A 21,176-nucleotide genomic window follows, 5' to 3' on the forward strand; every position below is an offset into this window, starting at 1 on the left:
TCTCAGTCCAACTGTATCACTCCTAATGGCAGACTCTCAGTCCAACTGTATCACTCCTAATGGCATTCTCTCAGTCCAACTGTATCACTCCTAATGACAGTCTCTCAGTCTAACTGTATCACTCCTACTGGCAGTCTCTCAGTCCAACTGTATCACTCCTAATGGCATTCTCTCAGTCCAACTGTATCACTCCTAATGGCAGTCTCTCAGTCTGACTCTACCACTCCTAATGACAGTCGGTGTCTCTCAGTCTGACTCTATCACTCCTAATGACAGTGTCTCTCAGTCCAACTGTATCACTCCTAATGACAGTGTCTCAGTCTGACTCTACCACTCCGAATGACAGTGTCTCTCAGTCTGACTCTACCACTCCTAATGACAGTGTCTCTCAGTCTGACTCTACCACTCCTAATGACAGTGTCTCTCAGTCCAACTGTATCACTCCTAATGGCAGTCTCTCAGTCTGACTCTACCACTCCTAATGACAGTCGGTGTCTCTCAGTCTGACTCTATCACTCCTAATGACAGTGTCTCTCAGTCCAACTGTATCACTCCTAATGACAGTGTCTCCGTCTGACTCTACCACTCCGAATGACAGTGTCTCTCAGTCTGACTCTACCACTCCTAATGACAGTGTCTCTCAGTCCAACTGTATCACTCCTAATGGCAGTCAGTGTCTCTCAGTCTGACTCTACCACTCCTAATGACAGTGTCTCAGTCTGACTCTACCACTCCGAATGACAGTGTCTCTCAGTCTGACTCTACCACTCCGAATGACAGTGTCTCTCAGTCTGACTCTACCACTCCTAATGACAGTGTCTCTCAGTCTGACTCTACCACTCCTAATGACAGTGTCTCTCAGTCTGACTCTACCACTCCTAATGACAGTGTCTCTCAGTCTGACTCTACCACTCCTAATGACAGTGTCTCTCAGTCTGACTCTACCACTCCTAATGACAGTGTCTCTCAGTCTGACTCTACCACTCCTAATGACAGTGTCTCCTGACTCAGTCATACCCTGTTAAATATTTACACCCTGGTGTGTTCAGAGTCAGGCACTTTATCATAATCCCCTTTTGATCTTTGTCTGATTCGTCAGTAGCTCAAGCCCTGGCAGAAATGGAGATTGCCCCCCAAAAAGTAGTCCTCATCAATAGTTTGCTTTCACATGGATTTGTCTACTTTCTGTGTTCAGAGTTGCATGTGTGTGTGTTGGTCAACATATTGTCATATTTTGAAGAGCTGCATGTATACTCTCAAACTAACACACCAGAGGATGTTCTCTAAAATGGATGAGATAGGAATCATCTCTACTCAACCCTAACTCTCTCCTCTCTGTCAAGAGGTCTCCATGGAAACTAAGAGTAGTCAAGAGAAGTGTAGATAGAGAGATGTATTACTAAATTATTCACAAGATTCCCCTCCCTCTGAAGTCAGAAGATTGTAACTATTTTAGACAGAATTCCAGTATCTATTGGGACCAACTCAAATGTAGATGTGAAATGGGTGTCCTTTCTATAAAATGTAGATGTGAAATGGGTGTCCTTTCTATAAAATGTAGATGTGAAATGGGTGTCCTTTCTATAAAATTAAGATGTGAAATGGGTGTCCTTTCTATAAAATGTAGATGTGAAATGGGTGTCCTTTCTATAAAATGTAGATGTGAAATGGGTGTCCTTTCTATAAAATGTAGATGTGAAATGGGTGTCCTTTCTATAAAATGTAGATGTGAAATGGGTGTCCTTTCTATAAAATGTAGATGTGAAATGGGTGTCCTTTCTATAAAATGTAGATGTGAAATGTTAAATCTCTAGACAAAATCTGATGATGCCACAATTAATTAACCCACTCAAGGTCTGAAGGTGTTTTTTTATTATGGAATACAGGGAACATGAATTATATAATAATGAACAGGACAGAAATCTACAAATCCCCCATCTTTTAAACAAACACAACCATCTTTTTTTAAAGAACTCTTACCATCAATTAGTAAACTCTTTCACTGCTAGCAGAGATTGGTTGACAGTAGCACACCACCTGATATCCCTGAGCAGGGACAAATTGCTTAAGAACTCCACTTGTTTTTTCTGTAGAATTAGATCAACCTGTGTGTGTGTGTGTCTGTGTGTGTGTGTGTGTGTGTGTGTGTGTGTGTGTGTGTGTGTGTGTGTGTGTGTGTGTGTGTGTGTGTGTGTGTGTGTGTGTGTGTGTGTGTGTGTGTGTGTGTGTGTGGGCACAGTGTTGGTGCTGACACAGACAGTGAAAGCAAATCAATAAGTTAATAATCTGATGAAATGAAATAAAACCTCTTAATTATATTACATGAAAATAGATAACATGCATCAGGAAGAACTTGTCTGCTGGATATCCTGATACATAAGACAATGTACACCTTTAGCACAGTCTAAAAATAGCTACTGTTGGGCGTGAATAAATGTTGTGCCTTGGATATGTTGGCATCCTTGATGGAATAAGTTGTAGTTTTGTCTTATTGGATTCTATGGATTTGACTGGACATTTTTCTTGAATTTATCACTGTCGTGATAAGCGCAGGGCAACTTTATGTGCAATCAGCATTAAACCCAGACCGTACTATACTGTATGTAACGCAAATATTCAGGCCAACTTGTTTATCGTGCATCAACAGCATGTACAATGTTTGGCCCCCAAAACCCTCATGATATCATCAAATGGAGTAGAATTATGACTTCTGTTCCGTAGTCACATCCTAACTCAAATGAAGTTATTTCGGAATAGACACAGGTCTCGGAGGGAGAATTTTAAATTAAAGTAAATAAATAAAAATGGGCCCAGAGATACGAGTCATCACGTAACCCCTCAGCTTTCGTCTTAGGAATGTTTTTTGTTGTCTAATGAGGACTATCCCAGTCCTTGCACTGTGACCTCAGTAAAACTGCCTCTGAGTAGCCAAGGGTTGTCATCCTTGCTGTGTTGACTGTGCTTCGACCCAGCTCAGGTCGTCATATCGACCCTAGAAACCCTCAGGCCTTCCCTTACTACCGTTCCAATGAGACTACTGATCTCAAACAGATTGGGTTGGCCTCGGTGTTTCATCCCTGAGGCACACCAATCCCCTGGTCTCTATTTGCTCCATTCCTGGGGTTTCCCGCCTCTTTTTAGGTCCTTCACTCCTATTAAGGGGACCTCACTTGGGGCAATTTCCTGGTTTCCTGTGTCTTTGAGGGTTCAAGGCCCCTGCGTGGTCCTCAGACCCTGCCTCTCCATGATGTTCCACAACTTGCGCAGGTTGGACTGGGTGATGACGTCATCAGGCTTGAGCTGCAGCGCCCGCAGGTAGTTGGTCTCCGCCTCAGGCAGCCGCCCATTCAGGTGGAGGATGGCGCCCAGATTCATCAAGGCCGCCGGGTACTGGGAAAGAGGGAGACCGAGGAAATGAGGGAGAGAGGAAAGGGAGAGGGACTTGATTAACGTTTGTGTGTTACACTGTGGATTAGGTGATGCTCTGACAAAATGAAGTCTTTAGAAAGATATTGCTGTTGCTCAAAAGAATGTGGCTGGTGGGGTCAAACTCTTGTTGATGTTTGTGGTTTCCGGAGTTTGCTCAAATGCCAAGTGTTTATGTCATGCCGGGTTAACATTTATAATGATGTTAGCAAAGTCCCTAAGGAGTGGGAGGCTCTCTTCTACGATGGATAGGTCTAGATGCAGTATAGACTGTTTGTCTGGTTGGTAAGGTTGTCACGGTACCAGTATCACTAAATTCAACGGTATCGTGATAAGGAAACAAAACATGAAGCCAGGGGTACAACTTTCACTGGAGACGGGGGGCACATCTCCCCCACATTCTGAAATTGCCTTTTTGTCCCCCCCCCCCCCTGTTTTATAATTGGAATGTGATTGGGGAACTGTCGGGGAATCTTGGAGGGTTCGGGTTTCGGGTTGACATATATTTTATATCACTATCATGCACACGCACTCTCACATAAGGATGGCTCTGTTGCGGAAAGACTGATACATGTTTGATAGTGTCTTGATGCTGTATTGTTTGTCCTTCATGTTCTAATACTTTAATGTTACCCCTTCCTTGTGTTTTTGGTAATAAATATTTTTTTTTTTAAATATTTCAAAATATTTCAAAAGTTGGCCATACTTAATGTCTTGAGGAAAACAGTAACGTTGGAAACAAGCAACCTTATGTTGTCACCCAGAATCATGTTTCTTTTCTAAGCTATAGCTAACAATGTTACATACAGTCATTTTTTTTTTAAAGGACCAAATAGTTGAATCTGCTTTGTGTTTTCCTTCGTGATAACCCTACTGGATAGGTCTAGATGCAGTATAGTGATCAGGTAGTCTCAGACAGTACATGCCCTTGAATTCAACTCCTGGCATACTCTTTCAAATTCACCCTCCCATAAGACCTCAATTTAATGCAGATTCTCATATGCAAGACGTTTTACAGGAGACCTGCCAGGTTTTTGCTATGGATTAAAAGCGAGGCTTTGTTAACTTGACTTGAAGCTGAGTTAATTAAATGGCCATTAAATTATCCCATTTGACCACGCAGTAGCTGGTCTGATTTCAGAAAGAGTTTTTACCTTGACGGAGCTGTGGTGCAATGACCTTTGAAACTGAATTAATAAAAAGTTAGTAGTACAGATTGTTTTGATGTCTGTGTTGGGCTGGACGCCATGTTGTGAAGAGTACAGAGCAGTATATTTCCCATAAAGTAGAAGTTGTTGAAGATACAGTATGAAGGAAGGGTTATTTGACAGAGAGGATGTTACTGGATGCAGAGATTTCTTGCATGGCACAGTATGAAATCTCATAACACAGATAGATTATATAATATTCGGCTCAATTGTACTCGGTTCCAACTTTGGTCTCTCTCCGCAGAGTTAAAGAGGGTTATGCCAATATGCCTTGAAGCTCATCGTTCCATAAAAGTCTGTCTCTCCAGCCGTCAACTAAGCTAAGCTAATGGGAACAGAGCAGGTTACTCATTTTGTCTTGAGCTACAGTTCTCACCAGGAACTTATACACTAGTCGGTGTGTGTGCGTGCATGCGTGCATGTGTGTGTTTGAGTGTGCATGTGTGTATGCGCGCATGTGTGTGTAGGTGTGTGTATGCACACGTACCTGTGTGTAAGTGCTTGTGTATTAGTGAAAGTGAGCACATGTACAGTATCTGTGTTTTTAAGGGTGCTATTTAATCAAATGGCCCTTTGATGTGGCCAAGTGAAACCACGAGTCGTAACTGAGTATGGAGGGAAGGGATCTCTAGCCTGGGCTCTGGAGCTCTGCAGTATGCCACCGCAAACACACCCAGATCCCAGTCTCACCTCTGGCTCTCCAGCACCCTCCAGACTGGACATTTCCACATGCCTGTGAACCCGAGTGTGGGGTCAGGGTTGAAGGAGTTGAGATGCAACTAAAGTTTGGTTAGCTTTTACTGTGAGTTTTCTATTTGTACAAAGTTTGACTCTCTTGATCATACTTTAACAACTCCAAAGACCAATAAGGAATCTGTACTGTAGCACTAACTAGTCTTTGCCCTATTCCTTTCCAGACAGGGCTTCATAAAGAACCCAGACACAAACTCTGCTTTGGCTGTTAACTTCCTACTCCAGGTCAGGAGACACCATGGCTCTCTATAGGCTGAGCAGACAGAGGCTGGTGGAGATAGATTAACGTCCTCTAGCATTGTAAACAGCACCCAGGGTGAGACACAGGAGACGCCCCAGAAAGTCATTACAGGGTCCTCTGTTTACATGTGTACACTCACTGGAGCCAGAAACCCATGCCAGAGATCGCTCTCTCTTAAAGCTGAGGCGGTGAATAATGTGGTGGGGCTGGTCGGATCCAAACAAAACCTTTACCCAAGGATGACAGTAGCTGTTGACCTTGGTTATTTCGGCAAGTCTCAATTACATAATTTTTTACATTTGCGTAATTTAGCAGACGCTCTTATCCAGAGTGACTGCATACATTTTTCGTACTGGTCCCCCGTGGGAATTGAACCCACAACCCTGGCCGGCAAACAACATGCTCTACCAACTGAGCCACACAGGACATATCATTGCCTCAAAATGGATATCCACAGTATAATTTTCAATCTAAATTCCATTCAATTTGGAATTTGATTTGCACGATGGAGAAAGCTAACTGAATTGAAATGAAAGTGGCCTGAACTCAACAGTGTTGCATCGCATAGTAATTCAGTAAACCCAATATCAACTGCCTAACAAGAAATGGTAACCACTCTGTGTACGGTCAACAATGATCTTTCATTGTGGCACCCTCAGAGTCCAACTGACCTCTGTTTCACCCAGCAAAAGCTGCCCACCATTTCCCCAACACACAGTATGGTCTTTCTCAGCGGGTGGTGGTTGAACTGCATATTAACACAGTGTTATGGACATGAGCTCCACGATTCAACTCTGATACGTTTTCCATAGGGCCACTCGCTACTCGCTCTACACAGAGGAAATGTACTGAACTGGTGACTGGAACAGTGGAACAGAGACTTAAGTTATAACAGATTCAAATCTAAAGCTGATAATATAGTATATGGGCATTGTCACATTAATCACACTCTATTTGAAACTACAATGTATGTACTGCGTTTAGGGATAGTAACTTTGCGGTTGTGAATAGTTTAAGGAACAGAGAAAACGAAACACAAATGCATTCAAACCTAACGGCCCATTAGGAATTAGGACGTGTGGTAACTCTGTCCGTCATTCTCTGTTGCACTCTGAAGTTTTTGGTTTTTCTCTCGAAGGTACACTCCTTTGACAAATTGTCTTTCCCAGCACGTCTGGCCACAGATGTTGAATTTTTCATGACCCGAAACCCTTTTGGATTAAGTTGATATTTGAGGACTTGACATTGGCTAAGCAGACAGGCACAGCGAAATGTCAAAGACAAGAGGGGCTTTACTGCCGAATAATGACTGAGTGTAAACCCTTGACTTGTTGGAGAGTGTGGATTAGAGGACCTTGGCCTTTCTGTGAATTACACTGAATAATAAAACTGGGAACTGTTGTGAAGGACACCGAGACACGGACATACCGACTAACTTCTGTTACAGACAAACTGATTGTGAAGGACACACAGACATACTGACATACAGACAAGATGATTTTATAGGAAACAATTGAAAGAGTGTGTGCCAAGGACAGCTGTTGCACTTACCATTTCTACAAAGCTTTACTGTCTGAGGATATCAACTTAAATCCCCTATGAAAACTCCCTCCAAAATGGCTGGTAAACGAATAACACAGCCTACCCAGTCCCTCCATTGACTTCCAATTGGTTATTCCCCCCCCCGTAACTATTCCCCAGGTTGTTGCTGTAAATGAGAATGTGTTCTCAGTCAACTTAAAATAAGGGTTAAATAAAACAATGACAAAAGATGAGACTCCAAACAGCCTCCAGCTAACTCTCCAGACTCCAAACAGCCTCCAAGCTAACTCTCCAGACTCCAAACAGCCTCCAAACAGCCTCCAGCTAACTCTCCAGACTCCAAACAGCCTCCAAGCTAACTCTCCAGACTCCAAACAGCCTCCAAACAGCCTTCAAGCTAACTCTCCAGACTTCAAACAGCCTCCAAGCTAACTCTCGTGACTCAAAATGGCGCATAAGTCAGTGAGCGTGGCAAATGACCAGGGGAGACCTCATCTACTCCTGTCTAAAACACACGTCCTTATGACTCTATATTACCCTCTCTCTCATAGCATTCCACCACGCATCCACTCCCTTTGAAGGGACTGATTGATGCACTTCATCTCTAACCATAGAATCAGAGATCCTGCTCTCCAGTTCTAACAAACAATGGGAGGCGTTGATGGAGCAGTCATGGTGGACTAGGGCTGATTGTGTGTAATGGTGGAGTGTGTATATGTGTGTGTGTGCATGTCCACCAGTTTGAGTAAGAAAGGCTCATTGGGCCAAGGTACTCACGTCTGGTCTGAGGTTTGCCGCGCGCTCATAATGCCGCTCTGCTGCCTTATTTAGACTGGCCTGTCTGGAGAGGGAGATAGTGAAATGCAGAGATGAGGGAGGGAGGCATGGCAAGAGGAGGAAGGGCAATAGAGGTCATCATTACACATGGCTTACACAGAGTCTGACAGTATTACCGTGACATGACGGCAGAAGGAGTTATGTATTGGATAGAGAAGCATTCTTTCATTATAATTTAATATTTCCCATAAAGTATTGAGATCCTGAGGGCAATTTGATGCTGAAAAATACTCCCTCAAATGACTCTGAAACACTATGCTGCATATATTTCTGATACTAACTGCACTTAGTATGTTAATGCTAATTAGATAAAGGCAGAAGTCTTTCCAGACATATTCATAAGGTGTATGACTCAGGGAAATCTCTATTAACTTTGCATTAAGGAAAGTCTGCCTTGGGAATACTAGCTAGTAGTGCTTCATCATTCCATTCATATCAAGTTCCTGCCTGACTCTTCAGATCCATTCTCCATCCATTCAACAACGTCTTTCATTTAAATCTGTCAACTTTTCGAAGGCGCTGGTGTTTCCCACTGCATCTGAGAGAATCTACACAATCTACAACGTTGGGAGAATCTGGAGCTTGGCTTTGAACAATTCTTCAAAGAGAAGGAAACGCTGACACTACGCAACAGGTAAGGACTTTGACTTTGATTTTCACGGGTCCAAACTTGGTGCTACCCTATTGGTCTCTGTCAAGAAGAGCCACGGGGTGTACAAGGATATGGCAAACCACTTCTACGGTCTGGATGAAGACCGATGATCACTGAGTTTCAGAACAAAGTACGTTTTCCTAGTCTAATGCTTGATGTTGACAATAATTTGGTGGCATCCAAAGTGTCAAATAGTTATTTATTTGCCGTACAGAACAGAGAGTAAGAGGTGCATTTTGACCAGCATTAATACACCCAAAGACATGTCTGCATCAGAATGTCTCAGCACAGCCCTAAGAGTGTCGTATTACAGGATTAGTTGAGTGAATATGTCATGGTGTTTTTTCCTCGATGCAGTAGGCTTATATCGAAGAGGGCCAGAATATGATGATTTGTCTCTCCGTTTTTACTCTCCACAGCCAAGCAGCACTCCCCTTGCCGATCAGTCGACATATAACTCTCAAATCCTCTGCAGCACTACACTTTGGATGAAGGATGCTGTAGCTTCAGTTACTTTTCCAGATATGAAGAGCAAAAAGGAATTAAGAGACGTCGTTTCCGATACTTCCTCCAGTTGCAGTGAGTTGAGAGGATTTGCAGTCCCCTATTTCAAACGTATAAAATGTATGTGCTGTCTGTGCTCACACTTGCCAAGCCGAACGGCAAATTCTCCCGAGGTATGCCTGTGTTTCTTTACAAGCCCTGGACTGAGACGTCACTAGCATGAATCAAAACTACAACCGCTGTTTCCATGTGTTGTATATTAACTATAAAACCAGTTGAACCATACAAACGACTTAAAAGGGACCGTTTCCATGCAAACTGCCATTATCTTATTAGACGTCAGACCTGAAGTGTCTTTGAGTGTGTTAGCGGGCACAATGCAATATTGATTGAGTCGTGAATGATGAAATGCCGTGGCAACCAACTCTCTATCTCCGAGGAATTAACCTTCAGAGACACCTTCTGCTATTTTCACGACTAAGACATCTGAATACATCCAACAGAAACTCTACATGTGCTGAAGACCTACAGTATTGTAAGGAAATGCAGTAAGGTATTTTCTGTTATTTTACTGTAGTGAGGTTGGGCTTCCTCTCAGAGCCTGATACCTCTCTAGGTTTCTTATTTACAGAGAGTTGCTCCTGCCTACTGTGCTTCTAATTCTGCTTGCTCTTTGGAGTCTAGGCCGGGTTACTGCCAAGCACCTTGTGACAACTGTGGATGTAAAAACGGCTTTATAAACACATTTGATTGATACTCGTTAAAGTATGATTGGGCAACATTTGCGAAAATACCAGGCACTCTTTAAACACTGTAATACCGTTTTCATACGCTGTCACACCCACCTGAGCATGTGAGCGGCACTGAAGACCACATCAAACTCTGAGCTGTCCAGATCTGCAGCTCTCTCTGCCATCTCTGCTGCCTCCGCCAGACGAGACTGCTCCAGCAGAAATTGGCCTGTCCATTAGACAGAGAGAAACAGAGACCGAGAAAGAGATGGAAAGAGATAGAGGGGAGGGAGAGAGAGGGAGAGAGGGAGAGACAAAAAAAGGGAAAGAGAGAGAGACAGTGAGACACCGAGGGGAAAGAAAGAAAGAAAGAAAGAAAGAAAGAAAGAAAGAAAGAAAGAAAGAAAGAAAGAAAGAAAGAAAGAAAGAAAGAAAGAAAGGAAGGAAGGAAGGAAGGAAGAAAGAGAAAGAGAGAAATAAAGAAAGAGGAAAATAGGAAGCAAAAAGATGGGTTCAGGGGACAGGGCAGCAAGAAGGACAGAAAGAAGGTCAGAAAGGAGAGAGTGAGGAAAAGAGGAGAGAGAGACAGTGAGGGTTTTTGTCATGCTCAGTGATTTGTGTAAGTCCAGCTGAGTCGAAGGAGTTTCATGTATGTCCCCTGGGAGCAGGACCAACTGGCTCTACCTCCACAGGAGTCTGCTGAGGAGGAATACATTACTACTATGTCTGGGACGCAGATGGTATATTATGTTGGAGGTATTATGCAGAGGTTTCCCCATACAAATCAGTGTGTGTGTTTGTGTGGGTGCGTGTTCCAACATGTGTGCGTGTTTGTCTGCATACATGAGGTATCCTCTTTCACAGGTTTTTAGAATCTGTAAAAATAGTCTTCCTATGTCTCGGATGTCATACCTCATTGGGTGTCAGTCAGCAATAACCATCACTTGAATGCAGAGGGTTGCTACGGGTCACATGTAGCGTGACACATGCATGCTCCCTGCATCAGAGCATGTGTTAGTCTGAACAATGGCAGGAAAGGAGGCTTGACCTCTCATGTCAGCTCTCGCCCTCCCTGTCCCACAGTTCAGAGAGTCTGTAAGCACATTCATACAGTCTCACCAACAACATACTGGAGTCAGTCCAGTCACAGTGGAGGAGGAATCGCTGTAGCGGCCTGATTACGATAAGGTGTTGGGGGCCAGTAAAAATAAACCTCTGAAAAGAGGCTAGGAGATCGCAGAGAGAGGGCAAATTACTCTGTCCAAAGAAAGCAACACGGCCCGCCAGGACCCAAACACAACCCCGAGACTCGAGACCGAGATACACAGAGAGAGAGACACAGGGAGGGAGAGAGGGAGAGACGATATGAATGGCAGCATTTACAGAAGCGCGCTCAGACTAACCGACTTATAGCGTTTCTCCTCAATCAGTGAAAGGCAGCATCCTTATTGGTGGTGGTGTAGTCCGATCCGGTTTCCTCGAAGTATGTGGAGATTAGGTCTACTGTATGTATGACCTCATACAACCTGATACCAAATGCAAACCAAACTAAAGGCAGGCATATCTCTTTCGCTAACTAGAGCGGCTTTAAAAGTGGCTACAGGACATGTTTTTTACACTTAACAAGCACTTTATACGTGCTATGTGGGAGTACTGTAGAGTACTGTGGATAAGGTGTCTTTATCAAAGTGCCTGAGGTAAGTTCTTATGGTGGGGTCAAGCTACAATACACTGTTACTGTAGGAAGTCCCTACATGGAGTAGTTTAATGGTATGTGTGGCTGAATATTTTTTAATGCTGCATAAATGATGGAAATGACAGGCTACTTTGACACTGACAAACTGAGAATCTGAGATAAATAAAAAGGACTTTGTGTTGAATCCATCAATAGCCTAGGCCTAGGTGTGTGGAGACATTGTAGGCTATAATATGAGGAGGACACTAGTCCTAAAAATGCTTTCCACTGTCACCGACTGACCCAACGATGCTCAGCTCTCTCACCGGTGATAGCCGATGCGTTCCTACCAGAAGCCGACATATCTCTCTTGCTTTACTTTGTAAAACAATATTTGGAAGTTAATCCAATATTTTGTTAGCCTACAGTAGACAAATTAGAGTCCTCTCTTTTCAGCAGGAGCCATTTTCTTTCCAACCTGTTTCCCTGCGATTGTATTTGAAATATAGTGAAAGGCCTGTCTTGTCTGCATGCTGTTTACTGACAGGTTGGCCGTGTTCCGCACTGTAGGCTATGCCTTGTTATTGGGCTACACACAATCCACAGCTAGGCACGTTTTTAAAGACGCTATTGATCCTCTGTGACTAAAATATAGTCATTTTCATGGTGTAGTAGGCTATTCTCAATGATTTCAATTCTTTCTGAACAGACAGCAGTAATTCTATAACGTTGGCAAATGTATTTCAATGTATCAGGGGTGCTGCAGCTCCTCCAGAACCCTTCGTCTGGCTATGATTCTATAAGGAAATCAATGATGAAGTGCAACGCTGGAGAGGTGAGAGTTGCAGGCTCATGTCTATCAGAGCAGAGGGAGGGAGAGAGATCATAGAAAGTGAATCTCATTCTAGTTCTGTGAGCGATACAGGCACACATCTCACACAGCCACGAGTTGGTCTCAAGCATAGGATACAATGATGCACAATCCATACTGTAAATTCAGGCCGGCGCAACCCGAATCAACTATTAGAATATCAGGCAGTAGAATTGACGAAGAGGCAACTCAAATTAGTACATTACAAAAAGTAAATGTTTCATGCCATGAGAGGTACCGGATAGGCAAATAGGTTCCAGAACAAATCAGTCCAAAACGGAGAGGTGCCGGATCCTGTTCCGGCAGGATCTGGCTCAAATGAAGCAATGTGCGCGGTACTTCATATGAGTTCTGGTACATACCATAATGCATGTAGCAGTTTCCTTTGGAAGGGTCCAGCTGAATGGCTCTTCGATAGTAACCCTCTGCCTCAGTCTTCTGCCCCTAGGAGACAAAACAGGAACGTTTGATTAGCTACTGTAGATCAGTTACAAGTCGTCCTCAGTCGTTAATTGCGATTTAGCTGATGTTCGAGCTCTCGCAGTGGTTCCTGTTTCTGGCACGGGCGTAATTGTGCGGCTGCAATTAGATTTACTCAAAACCCAAAACAGACGTGAGTTGCCATATGGTAGAAGATTGAACATGCAGGAGAAACCAGAAACCACCCACTCTCCTCGTAAATGAGATTTAGCAAATATTTCTCAGTCGAGATGTGTACGGGGAAATCAGCAGTAAATTTGAACAAGCGTTCCAGATGCCCCTGATGTGCCAGGTTGTTTCAAACAATCAGCATATCCTGTAGGGCAACAACAATCCTCTGCGTTTACTCTGCATCTGCTACGGATTATTTTCCTACGCTTTCATGCATGAGTTGACACGTGGTAGCAGGGCCTCAACTGTAAACCAGGAAACTGTACTCCATAGAGAACGCTTCAAACCCCATTTTCCCCCAGCAGCAGAGTGTGTGTGTGTGTGTGTGTCACACTATCACTTTTTCTCAGTCAGAGAGTGTGTATCGCACTATAGCCTCGCAACAAACTGCAAGCGATACCGCTGCCTCTGTGTGTACCCCCCCCCCCCCCCCCTCCCCCCCGTTGTTCACGCTTCAGCACTGATTGCTTCCATATTGGCTATGGATTTGCCATTCTACATAGAATAAGTGGACTGGGCATATTAGGTTAGGTTCATTAACTATTTCTCATGCCCGTGTAGGCTCTAAATGAAAGATGAAGACAACTAATTGTCCAGATGACTTTATGCCATATTTTCCCTGGCTGCTTTCCCAGCCGCAGTCAGAAGGTGGACTGTTGAACACAATACTGTGGTCCTTCAATGGACTGGGCCGTGTCGCATTAGTAGGATTGCGAGAGGTGCGCAACGTTAAATGTACATGAATGCTAGGTTTGTCACACACATCTGTATCACCTGTCTTTGTGCTTGTCTCCACCCATCTCTTCCCATTATCCCTTGTGTATTTATACCTGTGTTCTCTGTTTGTCTGTTGCCAGTTCATCTTGTCTTGTCAGGTCTCACCAGCGTGTTTTCCCATCTCATTGCTCTTTCTATTTCTGTTTCCTAGTTTCCCCGGTTCTGACCATTCTGCCTGCCCTGACCCCGAGCCTGGCTGACGTTCTGTACCTGCCTGACTCTGACCCATTTACGAACCTCTGCCTGTCCTGACCCCAAGCCTGCCTGCTGTTCTGTACCTTATTGACTCTGCCCTGGATTACAGACCTCTGCCTGCCTTTGACCTGTCTTTTGCCTGCCCCCTGTTTGGGTCAATAAACATCTGTGACTCTAGCTGTCTGGATCTGGGTCTTATCCTAAGTTCTTGATAAGGTTGTTTTTTTATTCCTCTGACACTCCTATCTAGCATATTCGAGCCTGTATTGGGAGGGAGTAGCCGGCTTCAGAGGGCTTTAACGGGTAGTGTTAGCGCCAACTCCGAGTGTAGCCAGCCACAGAGGGCTTTAGCGGTTAGCGTTAGCGCCGGCTCCGAGTGTAGCCAGCCACAGAGCTCGTAAATAACATCAGCGCCAGCAACGGGAGAGAGGCCCTCCAACAGAGAGCGGTGCCTAGCTCTTGGTAAGACACGTCAGGACTCTGCACTGTGTAATTATCCGCCTGACGACAACACTCTCCTGTGATGTATGTCCAAGGGAGATGATCTGAGACAGGAACTGGGGGTTACCGGGTGGAATAGGGCTCTTCTATTCATGTCTGGCTGTGTCCTAAAGAAAGGCCCTGGTCAAAAGTAGTGCACTATATCAGGATTATGGTGGCATTTCTGACGCAGACTCAGTCTAGACACCTGGTTACTGTGAACGAAGAGTTCAAAGCCAAACTGAACAAAGAACAAACCACAAATCTATACAACCTCACTAACCCCATTAAAGTACATGACTCTTTATGAATGAAACAGTGAAGTCACGTACTGTAGTACACGTCAAGGTGAGGCGGGACTTGAGTTTGACACTTTGACCCTTTCCCCGAGTCGGTTGACTCCTTATGAGCTAGCTGCATTATCAATACGTAGGTCCGCCGTGGCAAGACGGCCCAAAATCTCTCCCTGAGTGATTTAATAAGGAAGCGGGGTAATTGCATTAAGTCCTGTCCGGCAGCCCATTGTTCCGGGTCTGGTCGTGTCCTAATCTCCTGTTGTTGAAGGGCTCTGTTATGAGGGGCCACTCGTGGCTCAGGGCCCCGGATGTAGGGACCTGGGGGACCCAGCAGATGTCCAGCTGTGCTGGGGTGACTCGGGTCTGAACCCAGGGAGACTGGGGGTGGGGGTTTGGGGGAATGGAACTTAAATCAGATTAGGAAAAGGGGAAATTAGTGAGTTTGGGAGCGAGACCCTTCCTCAGCCCAGACCGGACCCCTAGGGGTGCAGCTGTAACCCCTCCGATATCAGTGAGGAGGATAGAAGGAGAGATGGGATGGGTGATGTGGTACGCTGAAGAACAAAGCCTCCTGTAGATTCCTAGTACCTCAGTTACCTCAGGCTGTGGAAGGGGAAGAACAGAAGGTCAAACTCCTCACAAGGGCTCAGCAGGACTGGTTCAGTGGGTTCTAACAGGGTTCCTCTCCATAAAGTCCTCCTAACTAACCCAAGTCAGCTGTGAACACATGTTGTCACGCACGTTTTTCTCTCCCCAAAACACTGTGGGAGTGAATGAGAGAGGTGGATGGAAGGGGGTTGGGGGGCAGAGTGCACCTCAGAACAAACAGCCAAACCTGTAGGGGAGAAGTCTGGGAAGAAAATAATGGACCCAGCAGGCCTAGCTGGTGAGCTTCATAACACCACACACATTTAATAATGTCTCTCTCTCACACACACACACACACACACACACACACACACACACACACACACACACACACACACACACACACACACACACACACACACACACACACACACACACACACACACACACACACACACACACACATATACACACACACACACACGACTCCCCATAAAGACATTCCCTATGGCTGTGACCTTGAGACAATCACACACCCAGCGGAGAGCATGATAGTTTGACAGGTCTGTTTTTCCAAGCTTGTACCATAAGACAATAATTATTCCTCAATCCATTGTCTCCTTGGTTGTCATTTCAACAAAGTTTATAGTGGCAGAAGTTGGTCTCTCTGCTATTTTACCTCAAATATCTCAAAAAACTGCAATTAGCCTAACATAAAAAACCCATCTTGTGTTTGCATACCATTATCCTAGGTGTCTTTTTCCTTTAGGCCACCAAAGACAAAAGCATTCATTTACCCATCAAGGTTCAACAAGTCCAAAATGGCTTTAGAGCTGGGCCACTGTCTGCTCAACACGCAGCTCAGTTTCGATCTATCAACTTCCAGGCTTTCTACAATGATCACAGCTCCTCTGGCCCAGACAGGGAAATCAATGGAATGAACTGGCCGGGCCCAAACTCACTCACTATTCATCAGCCCTCGGGCCTAGGTCTAATTATACGTAACCCCTGTGATTATTACCAACATGACAGTTTGCTTTGCTTCATCACACTTTGTGTGAGCCAAAGCCTATTTGAGATTGTGTGGACAGTCAGGAAGGACACTGGAGGACAAAGAGTGAAGTGAATGGATTGGAATAGAGGCAAATTGTAGTTACATTGATGGTATTGGCAATGATGTTAGAGGCCATTTCCAGTACAGCTGCAGGACGTTTCTCTTTCTGTTAAAAGTGTTAAAAAGTGTTGTAGTCTAGTGGTTAACAATACCTACATTATGACCACCTGCTCTTTCCATGACATAGACTGACCAGGTGAATCCAGGTGAAAGCTATGCTCCCGTATCGATGTCACTTGTTAAATCCACTTCAAATCAGTGTAGATGAAGAGAAGGAGACAGGTTAAAGAAGGATTTTTAAGCCTTCTTTGTGGAATGCATCCCTGTGGAATGCTTTCGACATCTTGTAGAGTCCATGTCCCAATGAATTTAGGCTGTTCTGAGGGCAATAGGGGGAGCAGATAAATATTAGGAAAATGTTCCTAATGTTTGGTATACTCAGTGCATTTAGGCTATATTATATATATATATATTTTTTTTAAAACCCTTTTTCTCTCCAATTTCGTGGTATCCAATTGTTTAGTAGCTACTATCTTGTCTCATCGCTACAACTCCCGTACGGGCTCGGGAGAGACGAAGGTTGAAAGCCATGCGTCCTACGATACACAACCCAACCAAGCCGCACTGCTTCTTAACACAGCGCCATCCAACCCGGAAACCAGCCGCACCAAAGGAAACACTGTGCGGCATTCACCTGAGTAGCCTGTGCGGCAAAGCACAGTTTTGACTAGTTTTGGCTTGGTGAGACCGTGTGTGCCTGTGTGGTATAAGCGAGCCGCATTTTGTTTAAAACTGAGAGAAGAAGTTAAGGGCTATTCTGAGGTAGTTCACAAGGAACAGGTAAGAGTTGGATAGTCACTTCCATCAGACAGCATTGGTCTTGTATCCGTTGTGTTGTGGCTACTGTAATTAGTGGTTAACGCTGAAGAGGCCTTTCTTAAAGAGGCAATCTGCGATTACTAAATCTGTTTTGGGATTTTAAATTAAAGAATATAACTTACTGTATAAATGCCTCATGTTTAGTTAAACTGTCATACCCCATCAGAACCCAAAATATAAGCTTGTTTTACTCCAATGTTTATAAACAGTGTAATTGTTAACAAACACTGTATAGCCTCAACACATGGGTAAAACTAGCATTTTGATATCATGGATGGCCAGTCCTTGCATCAACAGCTCTGTCTATGGCTTTGAAATAGGTTACAGCCACTCCCTTTACCAAAACAGTGGTGGGATGACTGATGTGTTATTGTTTGAGCTGCAGATTGCCCCTTGAAAGGGATAGCACACTCCCAATATAAACTGGACCTACAGGACTTCCCACTCTTCTCTGTAGATTGAGACAGACATTCGACAGTCATTCTCCTTCTAACACGTTCACCATGGAGAGAAAAAACCTATTTGCTCTTTCCACCTGTTGCTTCCCCTGGCTTTGGTCTCTGCAGATCTGCCAACTCTCAACTCTATAAGTAACTTCAGGAACTTTGAATTTGGCCACAGCTTCCCACGCCATGGCCTGATGCTACTCCACCATTTTGCTAACAATGTCCTCATTGGAAAAAACAACACCAACAGCAACAGCCTAATCACACCACTCTTTGTGCCATCGAGGGGAGACTGGGGCTCCCAGTGCTACGATAACGCTAAACAGGTGCTTCATTCCCTGAAGGAACAGGCTTCCTACACGGTAGGGAATCTCAACACACAGACAGTCTCCACGAGGGCTTGGCACCTACCTCCTTACGTCACTCAAAGCTATTACCTCATGCCCTGGTCCATAGAGAACAATAGGGACAGAATCATCCTCAAAATGCAGAGGAATGTGGTGGAGGCAGTCTACATAACACAGCACTACCCACAAGATGACCCCTGCAGCAAGCAGTACGACCCCGATAACACCTTCCTCTTAAGTGTCATCCTCCTGAGAGGAACCCAGAGCCGATCTAACAACTGGGGGGACAGTGTGTCTGTGTTTCTGTATGCTGCCGGCTACAATACACACTCCAGATCCTTCTCAGAGACATACTCCATAAGGGAATTCACTAACCAGCTGTGTGGGGGTACATTTTCAAATACTCAACATACTCAGGTTGCTAACCACATGGAGTGCCTTGACATCAAGCTGGAGGTGAGATCAACTGAAAACTGGAACAACGGGCACGCCAGAATTAGATGTGCAAACGTCCCATGGAGTCTGCTGGGTGTGGGGATGATGGTAGCCCTCTACGCGGACAATAAAATGACCTCTGTTACCCCCCTTGGCATGTGCAGCTACGGAAGCTTCGACGCCAATGTATACCTAAACCCCGGCCTGCAGGTCAGGCTCCTCATCAACTTGCACTCTGTCATCATGATGACTCTGACCGGAGGATTCCTGTTAACATACCTCCATTTGACTCTGATGTCAGTCTGCAGCTCTACACTAAAGATGGCCACGCCTGCGCTCGCCTGTTCATCAAGAAGACCTTCACTGATTGGAAGAACAAACTCTATTACACCTGGGTTGGATTCTACTCTTCGAACAAAATTGAACATACATTTTATTATGACACTTGGCAGTGGGCTGTTTTGTTCACTAAACAGGTGGACAACGACACAGACCCAGATTATGATATCTACACCTACAGGTCTGACATGTCCATCTCTCCCGGGGTCGAAGTCCGATTCTTCAATAAAATAATGTTTTCTGAAAAGTATGTCCTCGAGGTACGCACTGCCCCATGGGAATCTTAATGCTGTCCAACCATCATTTTCTCTCCATTATCTCAACATTATATTATACAAGGATCATTCTCATAGAGGCAGAGATAGAAGAGGGTCAAGGTGCTGTTGAACCGAACATTTCCAATGCTATGGGGGTCACACAAAGCATCTGGTTCCTCTCATTTGGATTGTATTCATATGGTTTCCATGGCAATGTAACATTTCTGAATTCTACTTTGAAAGTATTCTGACGTAAGTAGGAACTAGCGTCAAACGCCTCAGACCCTGTAACCAGTCACATATATTTCAATGCATATCTGAAAGGAATGCAAATCTTATTTTCTACACATCAGATCATACGCAATATTACCTGATGCTCTTCCTTGAGTTGTCCTGAACATTCCACTTTGTTATGAAAATAGATTACTCCTTTCCCATATTTAAGCTATTTTACACATTTTCTTATTAACCTTATGAACATAGACATTTTGTTTGTATCTGTACTAGAATGGCAAAAAAAGACATCAAATGAAACAGAAATGTCTGTATTGGTTGATATTGCAAAGAAATATCCCAGAATATTCACATCAGTGCATCTCTAGTTTCTGTGTTATCTTTTGTCGTGTTCTGTTGTAAAAAATGTGAGGAATTGTCTGGCCTTAAAGAGGTTGGTAGAGGAGGGACTTACAATGATGGACAGGAGTTTCCCGTAGGTCAGGTGTGCGGGGATGTGGTCGGGTTTGGCCCTGAGCGACTCCCTGTACCAGTGGCCCGCCTCCTCCAGCCTATTCAGCCTCATGTAGGCCTCTCCTGTTAGGGGTCAAAGGTCACAGGTCATGGGCGATACTGCCTCTCCTACTGTATGAGGGGGGGGGGGGGGGGTCAACATTCAGAGGTCAGAGGAAAGGGGTCGTAGAGAGACCCATGACCTCAATGGCTTCTCTGACACTTTATAATAAGAGGAAGACTTGTATCAAAGATGTGGTATGATGGGTTCTGGGACTTTTCTTTCGATCTATCTAGTGCATTGGTCACCAACCGGTCCATTGCGATCCAAGGCATTCCTAGTCGATCACCAAACATTTCTGTACAAAACCCAACGATAAAGCCTTGTATTCCTATTTTTTGTTTTTGCGCTGTTGGTGCACTTGATTCAGCAGTCCTAGCCCCGGGAAGGTAAAGTGTTCCAATTTTGAACCATTTCATGTGTGTGAATGTAGAACTCCATCTACCTGGCAAGCCTAGAGAGCAAATCAAGTGCACCTATAGGCCTACCGTTGCCCAATCAAATACCTCGGAGTTGATACTGTGACATTTCAAAACCATGACTAGATAGAGAGCAAAGAGCGGCTGTTTTTATGAGTAAGTTCATGTTTGTTGTTACTCAGCACTGCCAACACTTTCATAAGCCATAAAATATGTTCTCCCTACTTCCACTCGCGCTAAAACCAGCACTGCAGCTGCATTTAATGAGTATAGCAATTTGTTTCTATGACCTTGCGTTGTTATTAGCTGCTTGTGTTTTTTTTTTAAATATCGAGGTATATTTCACTTTCTCTGGTCATAGGAGTAACAACATTAATTGGTGCATAGGGCAAAAAATAACGCAGCGAGACAAAAGTTTCCCCATCAGCTGGAAGACTGTCCCCTTTTCTCAGAGGAGGGAGGGAGAGTGGAGGGACAGTGAGTCGGGTAAGAGCAGAGTCACCACTACCTTCCATGCAACCAAGAGAGTATTTACACAGCACAATGTAAAAACTGCTGGTTGCATGGACGCCACCTCTCCACTGCTCTCTCCCTGCCTGTGACCTCTGACATGAATGATGACATGCTCCAGTGCTTCCCAGTGTCTGATGAATAGAGTTCTATAATAGATCTCCAACAGGTGCACGGCTGATAACAAGGCAGATGGAGACCGACCCATTTCCAGCC

At 44.5% G+C, this 21,176-nt stretch overlaps 1 protein-coding gene across 1 annotated transcript in view; it reads right to left on the reverse strand.

Moving 5' to 3' along the window:
• Positions 1-1,854: 1,854 nt before the first annotated feature.
• The window catches only part of LOC110499846 (protein O-mannosyl-transferase TMTC2-like), an 86,667-nt gene continuing 67,345 nt past the window's right edge, over positions 1,855-21,176 (reverse strand). Inside the window, exons 8-12 of the mRNA XM_036957103.1 lie at positions 19,933-20,054; positions 12,803-12,884; positions 10,009-10,123; positions 7,948-8,011; positions 1,855-3,390 (exon numbers count right to left, since the gene is read on the reverse strand). Of these exons, the coding sequence (XP_036812998.1) occupies positions 3,208-3,390; positions 7,948-8,011; positions 10,009-10,123; positions 12,803-12,884; positions 19,933-20,054 (566 nt within the window). The 3' untranslated portion in view covers positions 1,855-3,207. The remainder of the gene's footprint in view (positions 3,391-7,947; positions 8,012-10,008; positions 10,124-12,802; positions 12,885-19,932; positions 20,055-21,176) is intronic.

This window comes from Oncorhynchus mykiss, chromosome 21, assembly GCF_013265735.2.
Source record: "Oncorhynchus mykiss isolate Arlee chromosome 21, USDA_OmykA_1.1, whole genome shotgun sequence".
In the NCBI taxonomy this organism is placed as follows: domain Eukaryota; kingdom Metazoa; phylum Chordata; class Actinopteri; order Salmoniformes; family Salmonidae; genus Oncorhynchus; species Oncorhynchus mykiss.